The sequence below is a fragment of the Meriones unguiculatus genome, chromosome 1 (genome assembly GCF_030254825.1).
Source record: "Meriones unguiculatus strain TT.TT164.6M chromosome 1, Bangor_MerUng_6.1, whole genome shotgun sequence".
NCBI lineage: Eukaryota > Metazoa > Chordata > Mammalia > Rodentia > Muridae > Meriones > Meriones unguiculatus.
In genome coordinates this window covers 153,554,390-153,574,273 of record NC_083349.1, presented here as the reverse complement: position 1 = coordinate 153,574,273, position 19,884 = coordinate 153,554,390, and the positions used below count along the sequence as shown (strand labels likewise).

Here is a 19,884-nt window from a genome sequence, read left to right as displayed (position 1 = left end):
CACAGGTGTCAGGCCTTAGGCTCCACTAATCCTTCTTTTGAAGCAGTGTTTCTCACTAGCCTTCAGCTTTCCAATTAGGTGAAGTTCTCCAGGTGTTTAAGACATTAATTACTTATTTGTTTCTTAGTGGATGCTGGGGTTTGAATTCAGTCCTTGCCATCTTCTATTGACTGAGCCACCTGAAAGCGGTTATCTGAATTTGGTAATAAAGAGAGAAATTGCTCATAAGGCAGAAAGACTGACACACACAAAAGCAGGAAAAGGCATGCAGAGTATGGCATATATCCACTTTCTGTGTTTAAAATGACCAGATTATGATAAATTTGTAAATATAAGCCACTCAAAGTGGCGCCCTCTTACACCACGGTTAAATATTAGTAGCTGTTTACTAAATAATTCCCAAGAAAAAGGTAAAAATGTTCTCTATATGTAGACATTTTTCTGACTTTATGTAATATTTCATGTGTAAATAAGATATGCTAACATTTTATTGTCTGCTTTGATCATATATGGACTCCCAGGACTTCATGATACACTTCTGTGAAATCAGCCCATCGGGCCATTTCTGTCATGTATTGATGGTTATGGTTTGTTATACAGCTAAAATAGGAAGTGAAAATTGCTCTACTGATAAAATCAGACATAACTTAATTCATACTTTTCACTCTTTATAAAAAATACATCAGAAATGGCCTCCAAACGCCACAATATGATCATATCATGTCATGCAAGAACCCGAGGACACAAATATCTTCCTAATTTAAGAATTTGTCTCTAGGTTCAAGTGGATAAGCTTAGTACAAGTTACATCATTTTTAATAGTCATGTATGCCACATTTTTATTAAGCCACAATGCAAAGGAATGCAGAGATGATGATATGCAGACAAATAACAGTCTAGGAGTACCCTGCCAAAAAAGAACTTGAATTATACAATGATGTATGTTTGGTGCATGTTTAACTGAAGCACGTTGGATGTTTCATCATGTCCTGTGACTTCCTCTGAATAGACATGAACAAACAATTATTCACTTCAGATACAGCACTCAGAAACAGATCAAAGAAACCATTCTACCTTAGTCTTACACAGTGGGTTTACTGGTGTTACATTCAGGAGCATGGATGAGTCAAAGGCAAGTACAAAACTGAGCAGTCCACCTCAGCACAGGTGACAACTCATTCATCAGAACTCTACTCCTGAAGCTCCCTGTACAAAATACCCTGGAGCCAACCATCCACCCACAACCCTTCCTGCCAACTGTTTATCACTTATATAGCTTTGGAAAGGGGTCTTATGATTGTGTGAGCTTCTTTAATTTCCTAAGTTTAATAGGACTTACTTTTCTTCTTTAAGCAGGGAATGTTCTTGTGGTGCAAGACCTCTTGTCCAACACAACCCTGCTATAACTAAACTCACTCTGTGAATTGTTAAATCCATCTCCATCAAAGCATATCCTTTCTTTCAAATAAGCTAATCTCTGATAAGTCAGGCAAAAGAACATTATCAGCAAACAATCACTGTTTTGCTGCATCCTTAAAAAGAACCTAGTTATTCCTGGGCTTTCATTTTTATATAAGTATAAGTGTAATCACAAAATAGAGACTTTGGTTTCCAAATAAGCTGAGGGCAGTGGGTGGAGGAGGTACGGACAGTCTCTAAGCCCCAGAATTGAAATACATCTGCTTTTTCCTTTATTTGTATGTATAGACACAGTGGTTCAACAGGATAGAAAACGACTTTAATAAATGATTCTGTCTTTTTCTTCTCCCTCCCCCCAAACAGATTGCCTTCACTTGAAAGGCTTGAACATAAAGGCAAGCTGGGGTAGCAGGTATGTGAAGGCAGGAGCAGAATCCAGGAAAACAGTCTTTCTTTAAATAAAAAATTAGATGCTCACAAAATTTTTGGACATATATATATTGATTACTTAAATACTGGTACTTAGATTGAAGAGAAGACAAATGGAACTCTGACTCATTTTAATGGCTTGATCCATTTGTCACATTCAAAATAACTCCACCCTTTTAAAAACACTAATGAAGACTTAAAGAGACATGCATTAGATTCACACAGTGTTATTTAAAAAATAACTAGAAAAATATAACCTGAGGTCTACAAATCATTACTGTGGATGGACTGGTGAAACCCCCGGTATCCTGACAGTGATGGACTCTGTTTACATTTCTTTAATAGAAACTATTGAATTCTATGCCAAAACATAAAAATTAACTGTTTCAGTGGTTTCCTTAAACCACTAAACTAGTTTTGTGATGTGTCTGTTTGTGAGTTAACTAGCATAAAATAATCTTATTTTTAAAAATAAAAATTTACTGAAGAAAATTTATTTTACCTGGCATCATTTCAAAACACCCATAGTAGCTATTAGTAACAACATTATCTGAATGCTATTATATCCTGCCACACATTCTTATATATCAGACAATCATGTCACTCTTCTAATGTTTTGCTCGGAATGTTTCCAGTATCAATAATGCTTCAGTGAACTTTGTAATCATGCCATTTGCATTTACTGAATTTACTTTCATAGGGTAAACTTATAGTAAATATAGCAGCTCTAGCTATGTAGTGTCCTGTACTGTAAAAACACACCAGACCTTTCTTCCTACAGAAACCTTAATTTTCATAAGCCTTCAAATGTCTAAGCTATGTTGATCATATTGCCGTTAAACATTTGATTTAAAAATACTGTGGTAATTTAAAAGCTATCAATCTGAATCTTAAGTAGTTTTATTTGTGTGTTCCTAAGTAGAAAATGAACATTTTCTCATGCATTTAAGTCCAATACCCAAGAATAAAATCTTTAAATAATTTTCCCAATCTTTATTGTATTGCGTAGAGTGATCTGATCAACTATTGTCAAATAGTAGTCATGAATCACACTTTCCAATAAATCATATTTCCCCACTTTAATAATGGAAGATTTAGCAACAATTTTGGGTCTCTATCTCACACAAAACATATCCTCCAAAGATTTGCAGTCACTAGAGGAAGTTCTCAAAGTATTTATTCTCAAAGTAAATGTAGCCATCTAAAAAACTAAGATTAAAACACAAACAGAATCTATATTTTTTATGAGCTCACATATAATTCACTGTCCCACTCTTGTTTAATTAACTACTTACAAAAAAAAATATTTTTTTTTGAGCCATGGTTTATCTGTGTAGCACTGAGCGTCCCGGAACTAGCTCTGTAGCCCAGGATGGCTTATGCCTGCTTATTTCTGCTTCCCAAGCAAGTGCTGAGATTAAAGGCATATCCCATGACATCTATTAATTACTTATTCTTGAAATTTCTCTACATTCAAATTTAACAACATCTTAATCAGGTAAATAATTGCTTAGACACTGATACACTAGATAGTGTCTAAACTAAAGTACAGTGTTCTCTGGATTCTCTTACTGGACAATGAACAGGCATCTTCAATCACTTAACTATAAACTGCTAATTTGAATACTTTGTGACATAGGGTTTTGACCTAGGCATATTCATCTTTGAACTTGAAAGGCAGCCTTGTTTCTCCCTGGCCCATGTGACCTTCCTCATCTCTCTCATCCTATATACTCCGTCCCTATAATATGACTCACAGAGATTATGATGTGTACTGATTTTATCTCACTCAATTAGGGGTGAATATTCTATATAAGACACATTTTCCACCTTCAAAAACTATACCCTGAGGTTCGGATGCTATCAGTAGGGTGCTTGCTTAGCAAGCTGAGGCCCTAGGTTTAATATCACTGGCATAATAAAAGAAAGAAAATCGAATGTGCCATCTTTCCTTGTATTCTTTTCTTTGTAGTGTTTTCTCTATTTTTGAGGATAAGCTATGAAGCCTAAACTTTCTAAATATTAAAGGCGGAAATTAGCAGAAGATACCTGCTTGTCATGTGACATGAAGTCATCTGTTTCCATGGTCTTGGTGTGGTACAGCTTTCCCGAGAGGTGCACGGAGAATTTACAGTGGCGATGCAGCCCGCAAGCCTGGCAGGTGCAGTCCTTGGGGCTCTTGGCATGGACACTTAAGTTAGAGTAGCTTTCAACTCGCTCCTGACAATAGTTAAAAAGAAGAAGATTGGGTCAAATATGAATGTATCCAAATTGCCAGTGATTTTGGAAACCAAAGGGAAGAAATATAAGAATAAAACACATAGTATTTCTTGCTTTAAGAAGGTATTTTTAAGTTGAAAAAAAATATTAATCTTGGCTATAAAAAAGACAATGTAGAAAGAGAAGTTTCATTTATCTCTTTACTTAAAAATTATTACCAAGCAGTATTTCCAATAGGCTTTAATGTACTCCTTTTCCATAGTCTCATCTCTAATTAGCACCAATGAGATATTAAGCAAAGTAGGAAAATTAGCAACAAAATATCAGGATAAGTGAAAGATGAATTCATTTAAGCTACTTAAAATTTGAAAAATGTATTCATTCTTCAGTGCATGAGTTAAATCACATTTTCCTCAAAACATTCTGGAAATAATTTACTCCTCCTGTAGTGACCTGCTTTGCCACGAAACGAAAATAAGCACCTTGCAATTAATAATGTTCCATGTCCAAGACTGATGGACCAACTAGTGACTGGGTTATGAATGAGTGAACAGCGCGAGAAACACTGGTCTGCATCAGCAAACTGTCTTAGTGATGAAGCTACTTCTATATGTGCTCTCAGGCTCTGCCTGGCTCTACTGTTCTATTAGCAGCGGATTTTAGTACCACACTTGAATGAACACACTGGATATATTTCTAGCATGGTTTCTAATCCACATTCATGCCCTACACCAATCTGGATGGTACACTGGTCCTTTTCCATATTGTATGATTGGCAACACTCTTCTGATTTACCTGTCATAGTCTTCAAACTTCACAGCACACCACTGCCTGACTAATATCCAGATTATCTCCCTCCCTCTCCCCTTCCTGCTTCTCAAGCAGCTTGCTTTCCCAAGGAGCAACTACAGCACAACACACTCCACATGGACGTGACTTTTCTGGGTTAAACCACTGAGTTTTCTTCATGTTACTTTATCTTTTTCAGTATCAGTGTACCCTCAGATCTTCTGAATCATCTGTCTCAAAATTCTGTGCATTCTGAAATTTTTATTTCATTGTGAGTTTCCTAAATTCGCTGTGACCTGCCAGTATGGCAAAGCAGATCATAACATAGAGGTAAGAGTCTTGAAGGTCTCTTTTGAATACTGCCCTGTGAAATTTTAGCTGTGAAACATCACTTCCTCATTGTAAAATGGAGAAGATAGTTCCTTCCTCTTTTTTTTTTAGTTTATTTTTTATTAAATTATTTTTTTACATTAATTAGTTTATCCACTTTGTATCCCAGCTGTAGCCCCCTCCCTCATTCCCTCCCAATCCCACCCCCACTTATCTCCTCCATGTCCCTCTCCAAGTCCACTGTTAGGGGAGGTCCTCCTCCCCTTCCATCTGACCCCAGCTTATCAGGTCTCATCAGGACTGGCTGCATTGTCCTCCTCTGTGGCCTGGCAAGGCTGCTCTGCCCTCAGGGTGAGGTGATCAAAGAGCCAGCTACTGAGTTCATGTCAGAGACAGTCCCTGTTCCCATTACTAGGGAACTCACTTGGAGACTGAGCTGCCATGGGCTACATCTGAGCTGGGGTTCTAGGTTATATCCATGAATGGTCCTTAGTTGGACCATTAGTCCTTAGTTGAGTATCAGTCTCAGAAAAGACCCATTGGCCCAGATTCTTTGGTCCTGTCACTCCTTGTATAGCTCCTGTCCATTCCAGGTCTTCCTATCTCTCCCTTCTTTCATAAGATTCCCTGTATTCTGCCCAAAGTTTGGTTATGAGTCTCAGCACCTGCTTTGATACCCTGCTGGGTAGAATCTTTCAGAGGCCCTCTGTGGTAGGCTCCTGTCCTGTTTCCTGTTTTCTCCTCCTTCCAATGTCCATCCTGTTTGTCTTTCTGAGTAAGATTGATCTTATTCCTTCTTGATTAGCTTCTTTAGGTGTACAAATTTTAGTATGTTTATCCTATATTATATGTCTAATATACACTTATAAGTGAGTATATATCATTCATGTCTTTCTGCTTCTGGGATACCTCACTCACGATGATCTTTTCTAGTTCCCACCATTTGCCTGCAAATTTAATGATTTCCTTGTTTTTAATTGCTGCGTAGTATTTCATTGTGTAAATGTACCATAATTTCTGTATCCAAGTTCTTTCTTCTTGTATCCCAGCTGTAGCCCCCTCCCTCATTCCCTCCCAATCACACCCCCACTTATCTCCTACATGTCCCTCTCCTTCTTGAACTTAGGAAATATGTTTCACATGTAAATCATTTGACAATTGCAAAATATTCTTTAAAAATGTAACATTTTTCTTTGTGTTAAAGAAAATAAAGACAATGTGGCGCATGCCTGTAATCCTAACACTTGGGGAGGCAGAGGCAGAGGCAGAGGCAGAGGCAGGCGGATCTCTGTGAATTTGTGGCCAGCCTGGTCTACAAAGTGAGTGCAGGACAGCCAAGGCAACACAGAGAAATGTCCCAAAAAAAGGGGGGGGGGGGACAAGGATTGGAGAGATGGTTCAGTGGTTAGGAGCACTGGCTGCTCTCCAGAGTTCCTGGGTTAATTCTCAACAACAACATGACAAGTCATACTTGTCTGTAACTCCAGCAGACAAAACACCAATAAACATAAAATAAAAGTAAATTATATTAAAAAATAAAATAGTATTATATTTATTTTATGCATTTTACCTAACATAAAAAACTTATTTCCCTTAAAAGTAGATAATTTTTTTTTACATCTGAGGAATAAGTTGATCATCCAGATGTGTTAAGAATCTAGAAATAAAAAGATATATATGGTAGTTCTAAATTTAAGCCATCATTGAACTTCAAATTTTATAGTTTGTAAGCCCTGACTGTCCCTCAATCTGAAGCATTTACTCTCATCAGGATGAAGAGGTCTTGATGAAACTAAGTTTTCTGAAGTAAATACTGCATAGAAAATTGATTTAAGTGTTAGGGAGATTTTAAGAAATTTGAATATCTATTATCTACCATTTATTCCCTCTTAGTAATCATTAGAAAATAGGATGTCAGAGGTTGCAGTGCCTTTAAATATCAAATAGTCCATCCTCTGCCATTAGAGATGATAAAATACGAATCTGGAGAATAAAATAGAATCTAGTAATTCTTATGTTAAAAAGTGAAATTCCATAACTGCTAGGGAACATGTCAAACATGATGTTAGTCAGTATAGTCTATCTGTTTTATGGAAATCAAACATCCTAAAAGGGGCTGAATTGATGACTTATGGGTAAAACTATTTGTTGTTGATGGCCTGAGTTTGATTCCAGAAACCCACAATGGAAGGAAAAAAACAGTTCTTGATAGTTCTCCTCTGCCAACAGTGGGCAGCGTCATGGATAAGAACACACATCAAATATTGTCACACACTCTTCAAACACATACACACAATAAAATATTTAAAAACAGTAGCAGGAATAACCGGAATCTCGTGGGAAACAGCTTCATGGGACATATTAACTTAGGAAATACTGCAATCTGCATCCCTTCCTTTAAAATATATTTATCCCTCTATGAGGTATAAATTCATGAATTAGTGCTCAGAAAAGTGCTTCAATATAGAAGCCAGTTTAAGTTAAACACTGTTTTTCAAACTTTTTTGTCTATGTGACTTTGTTCTCTGAAGAGCCATCTAAGCTCTAGAGATGCTCTAAAATTATTTCAAACCATTTAATTATTGAAGGTACTAGTGTAGATATTTAAAACAATTAAAGATTTTAAAGGAGATTAAAATATTATTTAACAAGGCAGAATGCCAACATTTCAGAAAATGATTCCAATAGGGTGGATATTGAAATCTTGAGAAGCCATTGTCCCTATGCTCTTACCAGAGGTTAAAGAGAAAACTGTTTACCTTATATTGTTTTTTCCATCGACTTCTAGAGACTAAGTTCTCCAGACGAGGTTGAATACAGCCATTATCCCAATAGTCAAAAGATGTCAACATATCTTTTGCATAAGATTTCTTCCTGGTACCATCTGTAAGCAGATAAATAAAAACAACAGAACACTTGAAAATACTGAATCAACTGACTATTACGAATACTGAATCAACTGAACATACAATGTTTTAGAGTTTAAAAAGATGGCTGGATAGCTGAAAATATTTTAAATTAGAAAACAGTTAATGATGTCACAGCTTCATTTCATGGAAGTACAGGGCCAGAGAATGGGGTAGAGTTTCTGTCTCCCTCCCATAAGCCTCAGACTTTTTCATTATCATTATATCTATGTGATAGCAGAAGGAGCCACATAAAACAGCTTGCATAGAACCTTTCACTCTTCCTTTAAAACTGATCTGCATAATCCTGGTCACACTTTTAAAGACTTCAGTAGCTAGCTCAATTGGACTTATGAGTCCAGTGGTAACTTCTGCCAACACACTGGAAACGTCTTTTCTGCCTTATCTTTCCCTTATCCCCTTACAGCATACTATAGTCGTTTCTGCTTTCCTAATTTCATTAATATTTTGTTCTCAATTTATACATATTTGTCATGGCCTATGATGCTAAGCTTTGTGTTTTTGCTTTCTTCAGAAATTTCCAAGTGAATTTAGCTAATGAATTGATCATGTTTTATTAAGTTACTATAGATTTAAACACTTTATCATGAATTAGAAGCCCTTCTTTCCACTACGTATTTTTTTTGATGGCTTCTCCCCTCACTGCTGACTCATTGCACTATAACAATAATGTGTCTTCTTGTTTGTTCTTAAATGCTTTTAACTCTTACCCTAAGCATAAAACAGATGCAGATACTACTGTCTTGGTTGCTTTTTGTCAACTTGACACAAGGTGGGATGTATAAGAAAACGGGCTTAGCAAGCCATGAAAAGCAACCCAGTCAGCAGCTTCCTCTATGATCTACTTCAGTTCTTGTCTCCAGGTTCTTGTCTTGGTTTCTCTCAATGGACTATGACCCAGTATACACAAGTCCAATAAACGTTTTCTCCCAAGTTGCCTTTGTTCAGTAGTTTATTACAGTAATATAAAGCAGACTAATACAGAAGTGGTAGCAGAAATGGAATATTTCTGTGACAGAGCTGACTCTATTGTTTTTGAAGGATCAATGGAGATGTTTGATATTACGGGCCAGACAAGCCACTGAGTGCTTTAGGACCAAGGCACAAAAGCAGAAAACAGCGTGCGTGAGTGTGTGTGTGTGTGTGTGTGTGTGTAAAATTCAAAATCTTAGAGGAACTTGAGAAAACATATGAATGTCAAGGCAGCCTTCTGTAGGGGTGTAGGTTTTATATTTTCAAATTTACTGTAGACTCTTTCATAACAAGGACTTGCCACACACTTACCACATATATACCTCAAAAAATACCAACAAGTGTCATGCACTTGGTGCGGTTTATTCCAGAAGAAACAATGGCAAGATCTAAGAATGGTTTGTCTTGGCTTTGTTTCATCTACTTTCAAAAGCTACTTAGAAAAATTTAAGAAAATGTTCCAGTGATACTATTAACTTACCATACAAGGATTTCAGAAAGGACTCATCAAGAGCATTGATCAGAAGAGCCTTCACAACTCTTTTAAAGTGAGTATAGCGGTCACTTAAAGAATCTGAAATTAATTTAAAGCAATTATTAGACATAGCAGACAAAGCTACAGCATGTGACTATAACATGCCCCCTGCCAATGCTAAAAGAGCCTGGAACCACAAGTAGCACAAAGTTTGCTCATCCTGTATCTGCTTTCATGGCAATAAAAAAATCTCTATTATAATTTGGTGGTTTCTAACCAAAAGTTTCTAGATTTTCTCTAAAATGGTCCCAGACTTAGTAAGGAAATATTCTTCAGAGAGATACACTGTGAAAAAATCAAAGTAATCCATGTCCACTTGAAATTATCAACTACAGTGAAAGAAAAAGGCATGAAAGCCTCCCAAGTAGACTGATTTATATGCTTTAGTATATAACATGCTTCATATGACACAGTCCAGAAAACTGTTACTCACAGAAACCTCAGTGGGCATAACAAGTCCATTCTTCCTTCTCTTGTCACAAGAATAGGATTTCCCACACCACTTTAAAGAGCTGTGCTTTCCCTTTTGCATGCTACAGAGATAATGGCATTATATTCTCTCTAACCCAGCCTCAGGCATGAGTTCATCATGGTGACAGGTCAGGCAACCGTGCTATTCTTGTTACTCTGGGACTAAATTTTACCATGGGCCATCAAAATGTTCTCCAGCAAATCCCCTCTCCTGTGACTCAAATGGTCATCAAAGAACACGTGCCCTGTTGGAAGTGCCTGGGAACTAAGTCTGGAAATGTGGAAGATGTTTAGCGAGGGACGTTTAGATGTATCCTTAGAAATCATGAAGGGATTGCGGCTTTATTTCAGCTTACAAAATGGATTGAACATGAAGAGGCTGCTGTACTTCTCTTTGCTAAAGTAGCTGTGTAAAGTTTTTAGGTTTTAAGGGAAATTTCAGTCTCTATTCTTTCCATGGAGGTGCTAAAGTGTAAATATCAACAGAAGTAACTTGTACTGGATCTTACAGAGTTTAGAGGGTCTATCACTATTATCAATTTCAAGACTGCACATACACACACATACACACACACATAAATCAGTAGCTTCTAATGGAGAAGTAAGATACAGTAATACTTGAAAAGAATGCCCTTCTGCCTAGACTTTAATCAAATGCTGGTATAATATAGAGTTAAAATTCATCCAAACTTCATCTAATACTTTCAAATTATATTAACGGAAAGCTCTTCTGGGAATTATTAATGGACACAGAAAAAAATTATATTTTATGGAAAATAAAATGGACATTCTTGCAGTAGAGATTACTTGATATTAAAAGTAAACCCAAAGCTCCCTAGTATTTATTTAAATGAGATACAGTCTATGTCCACAGAAAATCTACAAATGTTTAGTTTTATTCATAACTGCCAAAACATGGGAGGAACCAAGACGTTTTTCAACAGGTGAGTGCATAAGCTGTTACAGTGCATTTTTACTAGGCAATGAAAATAAATGAGCTATGGCATCCTGTTTAGCCATGGTGACCAACTCAAGATACACAATTAGGTGAAGAAACCAATAGGAAAAGTTACACGCTGTGGCTCTCTTAATAATCACGTGGCATTCTGGAAATGTTAAAAACCATGGAGACAAAAACAAGTAAGTGTTTTCCTAAGGTTCTAGGAAAAAGGTGGGAATATACATTTACTACTTTTCGCACTGCTGTAATTAAATACCGGACGAGAAGTAACCCAAGGAAGGCAGGCTTCACTTGGGCTAATTGTTTCAGGGTGCAGTCCATGGCAGCAAGAACAGCTTGCAGCTGTGTCAGCAGGGGCATGGGTTGCTTATATCACGGTGAAGCTTGAAGGAAAACGAGAGAAAGAGCACGGGTGTAACATTCAGCCAGAAGCAGAGTTGGGGCTATAACTCCTAAGGCTTGCTCCATTTCTATGCTCACTCCTTCCAGCTATGTCCCATCAACTAAAGTTTCACAGACCCACAATGGGTCACCAGTGTCCAAGTATTCAAATACACACATCTGTGGAGACATCCCAAAAATATGAGATAAATAAAGAACATTTTAACACTGAAATTATTATGGTAGGTATATGTCAGTAGACAGCTGTCAAAATCCACAGAAGGTACAAGACAAAAAAAGACCTTAAAGTTAACTATGAATTAATGATAATGTATCAAGGTAGTATTATCAATTACATCATCAATTGTAACAAAGATATCAAACTAATGTAAGAGGTCAATAAATGTTGAGAAACTGTATAGGTGAATGATGATGTAACAGCTCTAATTTGTTTCTCTAATTCCCAGACTGCCATTACTTATAGTAAGCAGAGAGGAATAGGTAGAGAAGGAATTACAAGTAGTTTACATATACTGGTCTTGTGCTTATTTAATACAGTCTCAATAAAGAATCCATAATGACGGCATATATCCTAATTGTGTATTCTTATGATGCAAATGCCCAAGTGGCAAGTGAGCTAGTGCCTGTTGATATAAGAAAGTTAACTTAGCAATGCCTCATTTTTGAAATAGGAATCATTCTTCAGCCTGCTGTTTCATTACCTTCCTGAATAAATAATTACAAAAATAAGCAATTATTTAGGAAGAATAATTTGTTTAATATATCAATCTGTTTCTGTGAACTGTAAAACATCATGGACAATCATGACCTTACATACAATTAAAGGAATCCAAGTGCTGGTATGTATATTTAAATGTACCCCAACTTTTCAAATTCTCTTATTTATAAGTTTATTAATCACACACATACATGCACACACATACAAAGATTTTCTTTCTTTGGTAGGCTTCATTGTTTGTGGGAAGATTCAAAAAGTGTGATAAAAACTAATAATTTTAGAGTAAGTATACTGTCTAATGTCTATTTAAAGACACCAGAAAGATGCACACAGTTATCAATACAAAAACACTATATTTTTCTGAAATTTTCACTGATGGTGCAGAAGTACAACTGGCAAAACAGCTGCCCCGTCACAAAAACACAGCACTAGCAGCACACAAACTACTACTAATGATGGCAGTCACCACAGTGAGGTACTGGCAATACAAACTATCCTTTTCCTTAGCAATACTCTTGATGAAATAATAAAAATGATTACTTTCACTAATATTTAATTTAATAAGTCTTTTAGTACTCTGTAGAATGAACTATATTGCATAGCAAAACAGAATGGTGGTCTGAGGTAAAACCATTTATGCAACTGTTATAACTGGGGTAAAGCTTTATCTGTCATGAAACAATCGTTTTCTCTTGAAAGATCAATGACAAATTTGATATTCAATAATATTTGTCAAATGTTTTCTCAAGAAAGCAAAGTGAGCCTGTCAAAAGTTTAATTATAATTTACTGTGTTTGTTGCCAATAAGCTGAGTTTTTTAAAATTATTTCTTTTTTTAAAATTCGTTATTAATTATACTTTATTCACTTTGTATCCCCCCTGTGGTTCCTTCCCTCCTCCCATTCCAATCCCTCCCTTCCTTCACCCTCTGCATGCATGCCCTTCCCCAAGTCCACTGATAGGGGAGGTTTTCTTTTCCTTCCTTCTGATCCTAGTCAACTAGGTCTCATCAGGAGTGGCTGCATTGTCTTCTTCTGTGGCCTGGTAATGCTGCTTCCCTCTCAGTGGGAGGTAATTAAAGAGCAGGCCAATCAGTTCATGTCAGAGACAGTCCCTGTTCCTATTACGATGGAACCCACTTGGATACTGAACTGCCATGGGCTACATCTGTGCAGGGGTCTGCTGGAAACAGCCCAGATGCCCCTCATTGGAGGAATGGATACAGAAATTGTGGTACATCTACACAATGGAATATTACTAAGTAATGAAAAACAAGGAAATTATGAAATTTGCAGGTAAGTGGTGGGAACTGGGAAGGATCATCCTGAGTGAGTTATCCCAGAAGCAGAAAGACGCACACGGTATATACTCACTCATCTAGACATATAATATAGGATGAACCTACTAAAATCTGTACACCTAAAGAAACTAATCAAGAGGCAGGACTCTTGCTAAAATGCTCAATTCCTATGCAGAAAGGCAAAGAGAATGGACATCAGAAGAAGGAGAAAAGAGGGAACAAGTCAGGAGCCTGACACAGAGGATCTTACAGACTATCAATGCAGATGCTGAGACTTATGGGCAACCTTTGGGCAAAGTGCAGGGAATCTTAGGAAAGAAGTGGGAAACAGTAAGATCTGGAGAGGACAGGTACTCCACAAGGAGAGCAACAGAACCAAAAATTCTGAGCAAAGGGGACTTTCCTGAGACTGATACTCCAACCAAGGACTATGCATGGAAAGCTGAGTTTTTAAGTAGAAATCATAGTTCTGAAAAACTTGTATGCAGCAACTGTGTATATGGCATCTTCTCAATAATGCAAGAATATTTTGATGCAACTAGGATACTAACAGATGTTAATTAAAAAATATGTTGTGATGCATGTGAAAATATGGAGTATCCATATAGCCCAGAAAACCAATATTTTCCAAATGACCAATGTCCTGTTATAGAATCATGCATGGGTAAAATAGTCAATAGAATGCAAGATTGCCAATATGTATGTTAAAGGTTCATCTATATGGTTTCAGTTTCCATTTTACCACTAACCTTAAGGGAGTTATCACTTCTCAAATTTTTTTGTATTAACATTATCTGATAAGAATATCCAGTTATTTTGGAAATACTATAAAAATATTTTTCCCTTTCCAGCTTTATATCAGTGTGAGGCAAAACTGTTCCAGAGACTTCAACAAAACACATTACAACAGATTGAAAGCAGCTCAGATTTAAGAAGCTAGCTGCCTTCTCATAAGATCAACATTAATTAAAGCTATCGAATGGAGCAGGAGAGGATGCTAACTGGTTAACAGTGCTTACTGCTCTTGTAGAGGACAGGGTATGGTTCCCAGTATCCACAATCGGAGGTTTACAACTACCTCTAACTCCAGTTCCAGAGAATCCAATGCCCTCTTGCTTCTGTGGGTACCTGCATGCATGCATGTGCTGTACATAACTCACACAGGTATAGGTACACATATATATATATACATTTTAAAATATATCTTCAAAAGTATTTCAAAGAATGTAGAATACCAAACTCCTTCTTGTAAAAGTTATTTACCATAAAATGATTTTGTTAATACAGTAAATTTTCTAATGTTATTTTATTTAATAAATTTGTTTTAAAATGTATTTACAGGGGTAAATACAAAATTAGACCGATGAAAATAGTTTCTTGTTTTCTGGGATCAATAGTATTTTAAAAGGAAATGAATTCCTAAAGCCATTGGAATAAACTTTTACTGTCAAATTTAAAATACCTGAACACAAAACCATAGTGCCCAACCAATGATTTAGATGATATTAATAGGCTTTGATGCATTATAAAATGATCTGAAGAAGATGCAAAACATCGTCTTTATATTTAACTTACAAAGAGAATTTTGTTTTAATAATTTCAGTTGTGATGCAGTCAAATTTTCTCCTTGTTGATTTTTACTTTCCTCTTCACATTCCTCATCTGGCACTACAAAATCATCAATTACATAATTATCGCCATTTTCATCATATCTGTAATCATCCTCATCTTCATCAACGCTTGAACAAGATTCTTTTTCAGAGTCCTAGTTAAATGAAAATAAATGCTTCAGTAACTAGTGTGCTTTTAAAACAGCCAGTATTGCTGTAAGATTAAATCTGGAAACAAAACATTAATCCATATAATTAAGCATATATTTTAAAGATAAATATTGAACTTTTGAAACTGAAGAAGTATAGACGTTGCTTATGGGATGTAAAAGGTTTAAAATAAATATTAAGAATATGAGCAACTAAGAATGGGAAAGGTCATACAGAACAACAGTCTTTCAATGTTTTTTTTAAAAAGAGTGAGGCTCATAATAAAATGTTATTATCAAACACAATAATACAATATAACATTCAGAAATGCTTCTTTAAAATTCTAGACTTATTGCAAACAGAATAGATTCAGTACTTTAATATTAAAAAAAAACTTTCAAGTAAAAATTTAATAGCAATAAAACCAACAAAATAAAACACACCTCAAAACTTTTACCACTGTTGCGTCTCTGTCTCTGGCGTGATCTTTCTGAGCATTCCTTTAGTTTCTGGTAGCATTCTCGCTTTCGAGCAGCTGGTGATTTTCCAGGGGTTTCTTGCTCCATTTCCAGTGAAGAACCTTCATCTTCAACCATCCTGCAGGGGCGTTTAGCACCTGCTTTTCTAACTAGGATATCACTGTCATCACTGTCATCACTGTCACAAAGCAGAGACCTTTTCCTTTTTCCTGGCTTGATGCATTCATCTTCAATATCCTCATCTATGATTTGTCCAGTATATTTGTTGAGATCACTCTCTGGTTGACCTGGGTGATTTTCATCATCTGGTAAGTCATTATGTTTGGTTTTGTTTATTTTTTCTTCATCTGTTGAACTATTACTGGTGTCCATAAGGTGTTTACTGTTGCTTTCCTCACTTTCAACTTTGATTAATTTAAGCTCTGTTTCCTTTTCTGGTATCTCATTACTACCAGACTTTTTGCTATCAAGCACTTTGTCACTATCAAGTTCCTCACTGCTACCAAGCTCTTTGTCAGCAGCTGGTGATTTTCCAGGGGTTTCTTGCTCCATTTCCAGTGAAGAACCTTCATCTTCAACCATCCTGCAGGGGCGTTTGGCACCTGCTTTTCTAACTAGGATATCACTGTCATCACTGTCATCACTGTCACAAAGCAGAGACCTTTTCCTTTTTCCTGGCTTGATGCATTCATCTTCAATATCCTCATCTATGATTTGTCCAGTATATTTGTTGAGATCACTCTCTGGTTGACCTGGGTGATTTTCATCATCTGGTAAGTCATTATGTTTGGTTTTGTTTATTTTTTCTTCATCTGTTGAACTATTACTGGTGTCCATAAGGTGTTTACTGTTGCTTTCCTCACTTTCAACTTTGATTAATTTAAGCTCTGTTTCCTTTTCTGGTATCTCATTACTACCAGACTTTTTGCTACTATCAAGCTCTTTGTCACTATCAAGTTCCTCACTGCTACCAAGCTCTTTGTCGTGATCAATACTTTCACCACTATCAAGCTCTTTGTCACTATCAAGTTCCTCACTGCTACCAAGCTCTTTGTCATGATCAATACTTTCACCACTATCAAGCTCTTCATCATAAAAAATACTTCTTTTAGTCCGACGCCAATCAATTCGAGATTTAGAATTTTTCCTTGTCTCGTGTCTTCTAACATGTACCATTTTCAGTTAAGCTTCTACAAAATAAAGTTATTAGGAACATAACAATGACAACCAGATTACAGCAATGAATACAAGGCACAAATTAATTTGGATTCATTAAATAGTTCACAAAGGCAAAATCACATGAGATATTGGAGTAAAAAAATCACAGAATAGCCAATGTACAAATAATTCAGTGAACAACTATTAATTTTTGAAAACTCATTCTTAATTATGCTATATGTTGTTCTGAAAAGAATACACAGAAAAATCATGGTTCTGTGTCCTTTAGAAAACTGTATAAAATTCAAACATGCAAACATAAATTAAGAAAAATTCAAGGTAGTCTTAATGAATAATAAAAATAAATGTGAGAGAAAGGTCAAGATGTAGAATGATTAGTAAGGCAATTCGTTCATCAAAGATTACCATAAGTAGAGTTGATCAGGCACAATTTTCAAGGGCTGGTTAGAGTTGAAAAGAAACAATGAAAGAAAAAGTAATTTCAGACAAGTTAGTAGAGTACAGACAAAAGTTTGGCACCAACATAGAACATATTACACTTAGTAAATATGTGTTACTAAAAAGGGATAAATAGCTTCTGGCGGAAAGAAATTTTAAAAAGGAGACAAGAACAGATGATGATGAAATTACAAAGACAGGGTTTGAAGGGGGGCTAGTGGGTAAAGTGCTTGCCATGAAAGCAAGAGGACCTGAATTGAGATACCCACCACCCACATAAAAACTGACTGTGGCAGTGCACACCAACCCTAGACTTGGATGTGGAAGGGAACAGAGATGGGTGAATCTCAGAGGTGGCTTCTTCGCCTGTTACTCCAACTGAAATGACAAGTTCTAGGTTTAGTGAGAAATCTTGTTTCAAAAAAAAAATTAATAAGGTCAAGAAACAATTAAGTGAGCTATTTCTACATTCATCTCTGGTTTCCACAATACCTGCATTAGTGAGTAAACCCACATGCACTACATATATGTGTTCAACACGCACATACATGGAATTACAAAGATGATTCATCCTTAGGCAAAGGAGAACCTGATTTGGAACAGGAGTAACATGAAATTTAAAGGCTCAATCAAGTTACACGAACAAAGTCACAGACAATGTAGTAACTGATATAAAAAAGAGACGACAATGCAATGCAGAGAGATAACCTATCTGATATGGCTGTGGCCTCTATATTCTGTAAATAAGTAGAAATGGAGTTATACTATGCTTACAAAATACAGAATAATCCAACGAATCTTACTAAAAGTCCAATAATGTAGTCAAATAAAAAAAGCAAGGAAAATTTAATGACAAAGCAGAGCATAGTATAAAAAAGAAAAATCAAAGCTGTCAGTTTGTGATTTTATAAAGTATATTTTACTAAATTTATCATAAGCATTTATTAAACTACTGACAAGTAAGATAACTAGAAATTTACTTACATACACGTGCTTCTGTGGTTGGCAAAGAATAGAAGTAGAATCACAAAGTAATACGATCTCATAATACATGTGTAAGAGCTTGTGAAAGTTATTATGACAATATTCCACAATAGCGCATAATATTTCTCAAAGTCTTCCGACTCACAATAGTATTATAAGATAAAACAAAAGTACAATATTAAACAAAATAATTCAATATTATTAAAATAGTCACTCTTTGTGTTTTATATTCCAAACATTAGCTTCAAAAATCTACTTTACTTGTCTCAATTCTAGGAGATTGTTAGAAGCTTAGAGAAAAGAAATCTTCATAGGATAAAAATTAACTATCATTGAAAATATTTTTAAAATGTGTAGCTAATTATGAGGGTAGTATCAAAACTACAAAGCCAAAATAATTTTAAACAATGTTTGCATTACTGTACCAAGATTTGAGTGTTCCAAAATTATTACTTGGAAGAGGAGAGAATGTATCATTCATTTAATTGTACTAATCCAGGTATGGTTATAAGGTAGTATACCTCCATATAATGGTAACTTCTCATATAAAATCAGAGCAACAGAAATTTTAAGATTATACACTAAAAATGATCTGTATAGCTTAGCCTGAAGTGTAACTTTTTGAATAGTATCTGCTACAAGATATAATTAATATAAAAGTGATAGTAGCAAATACCAATTAGTAGATCAAACAGCATATTTAAATTACGGTTGCTTATAATCTACATAAGTGTTATATTGAAGCCAAAAATTAAGAACAATAAAGATAAGTAGTGAAAATTACCTTTAAAAAAGCAACCCTAGATTATTCTTCCAAAGCATGCCTTTTGTATACTCCACTGCTTTCTGGTATTTCCACCTAATTTCTCCAATAGTTTCAAATAGATTTCTCTTTTGTGAAACACTAGAATAACTAGGCAGCTTACGTTTTGAGGTCATATAGTAAACAAGTATTGTATGCACATATAATTTTTCATAAACCAATTTTGTATATGTGCAGCATACAATAAGGCTTTCTAGAAGACTTGTCTGAATGGGAAGAAATAATAAAAACACTTCACTAAAAGACAAATATAGTTTCATTAGATACATGAAAGGAAATAGGGACAGTAGGAAATGTTAAAGTGAAAGAAAGATGCCTTTATTTTAGTACACAAAGCAGATTTACAAACATCAGATCATACTTATAAAACTAGTTCATGCTAAAAGCACATTTATCTTACAATGGGTAATTTCTAGGACAATATTAGAAATTATTAAGACTATCATATTAAGAAGACATATGACTGTACATAATGATGGCATAAAAGAACTCACCTATACTTAAAATTGATCAGTATACTTTCATATTTATTTTTTAATCCTGACAATGATCTTCCAAAGAAGATAATATTTATCTTCACATATACAAATATTAAAGACAAGGACATAGAGTTTAAATGACTTATCAAAGATTATAAAGCTTAAATGAATAAAGTGTAATTAATAAAAGTTAAATAAAAAATTAAAAAAAAAGATTATAAAGCTTGCTAGTGACAGAGCAAGGATTAGAAAGTAGGTCTCCTGATTCC

At 35.4% G+C, this 19,884-nt stretch overlaps 1 protein-coding gene across 3 annotated transcripts in view; it reads right to left on the bottom strand.

Annotated features, from left to right (window-relative positions):
* Ccdc82 (coiled-coil domain containing 82) overlaps positions 1-19,884 on the bottom strand; it is a 31,332-nt gene that overhangs the window by 9,144 nt on the left and 2,304 nt on the right. For all 3 annotated transcript variants that reach the window (XM_021635099.2, XM_060369321.1, XM_060369329.1), the window contains exons 3-7: positions 15,677-16,902; positions 15,049-15,238; positions 9,568-9,660; positions 7,947-8,071; positions 3,898-4,068 (exon numbers count right to left, since the gene is read on the bottom strand). In XM_021635099.2, coding sequence (XP_021490774.2) covers positions 3,898-4,068; positions 7,947-8,071; positions 9,568-9,660; positions 15,049-15,238; positions 15,677-16,888 — 1,791 coding nt within the window. In that variant the 5' untranslated portion in view covers positions 16,889-16,902. The remainder of the gene's footprint in view (positions 1-3,897; positions 4,069-7,946; positions 8,072-9,567; positions 9,661-15,048; positions 15,239-15,676; positions 16,903-19,884) is intronic.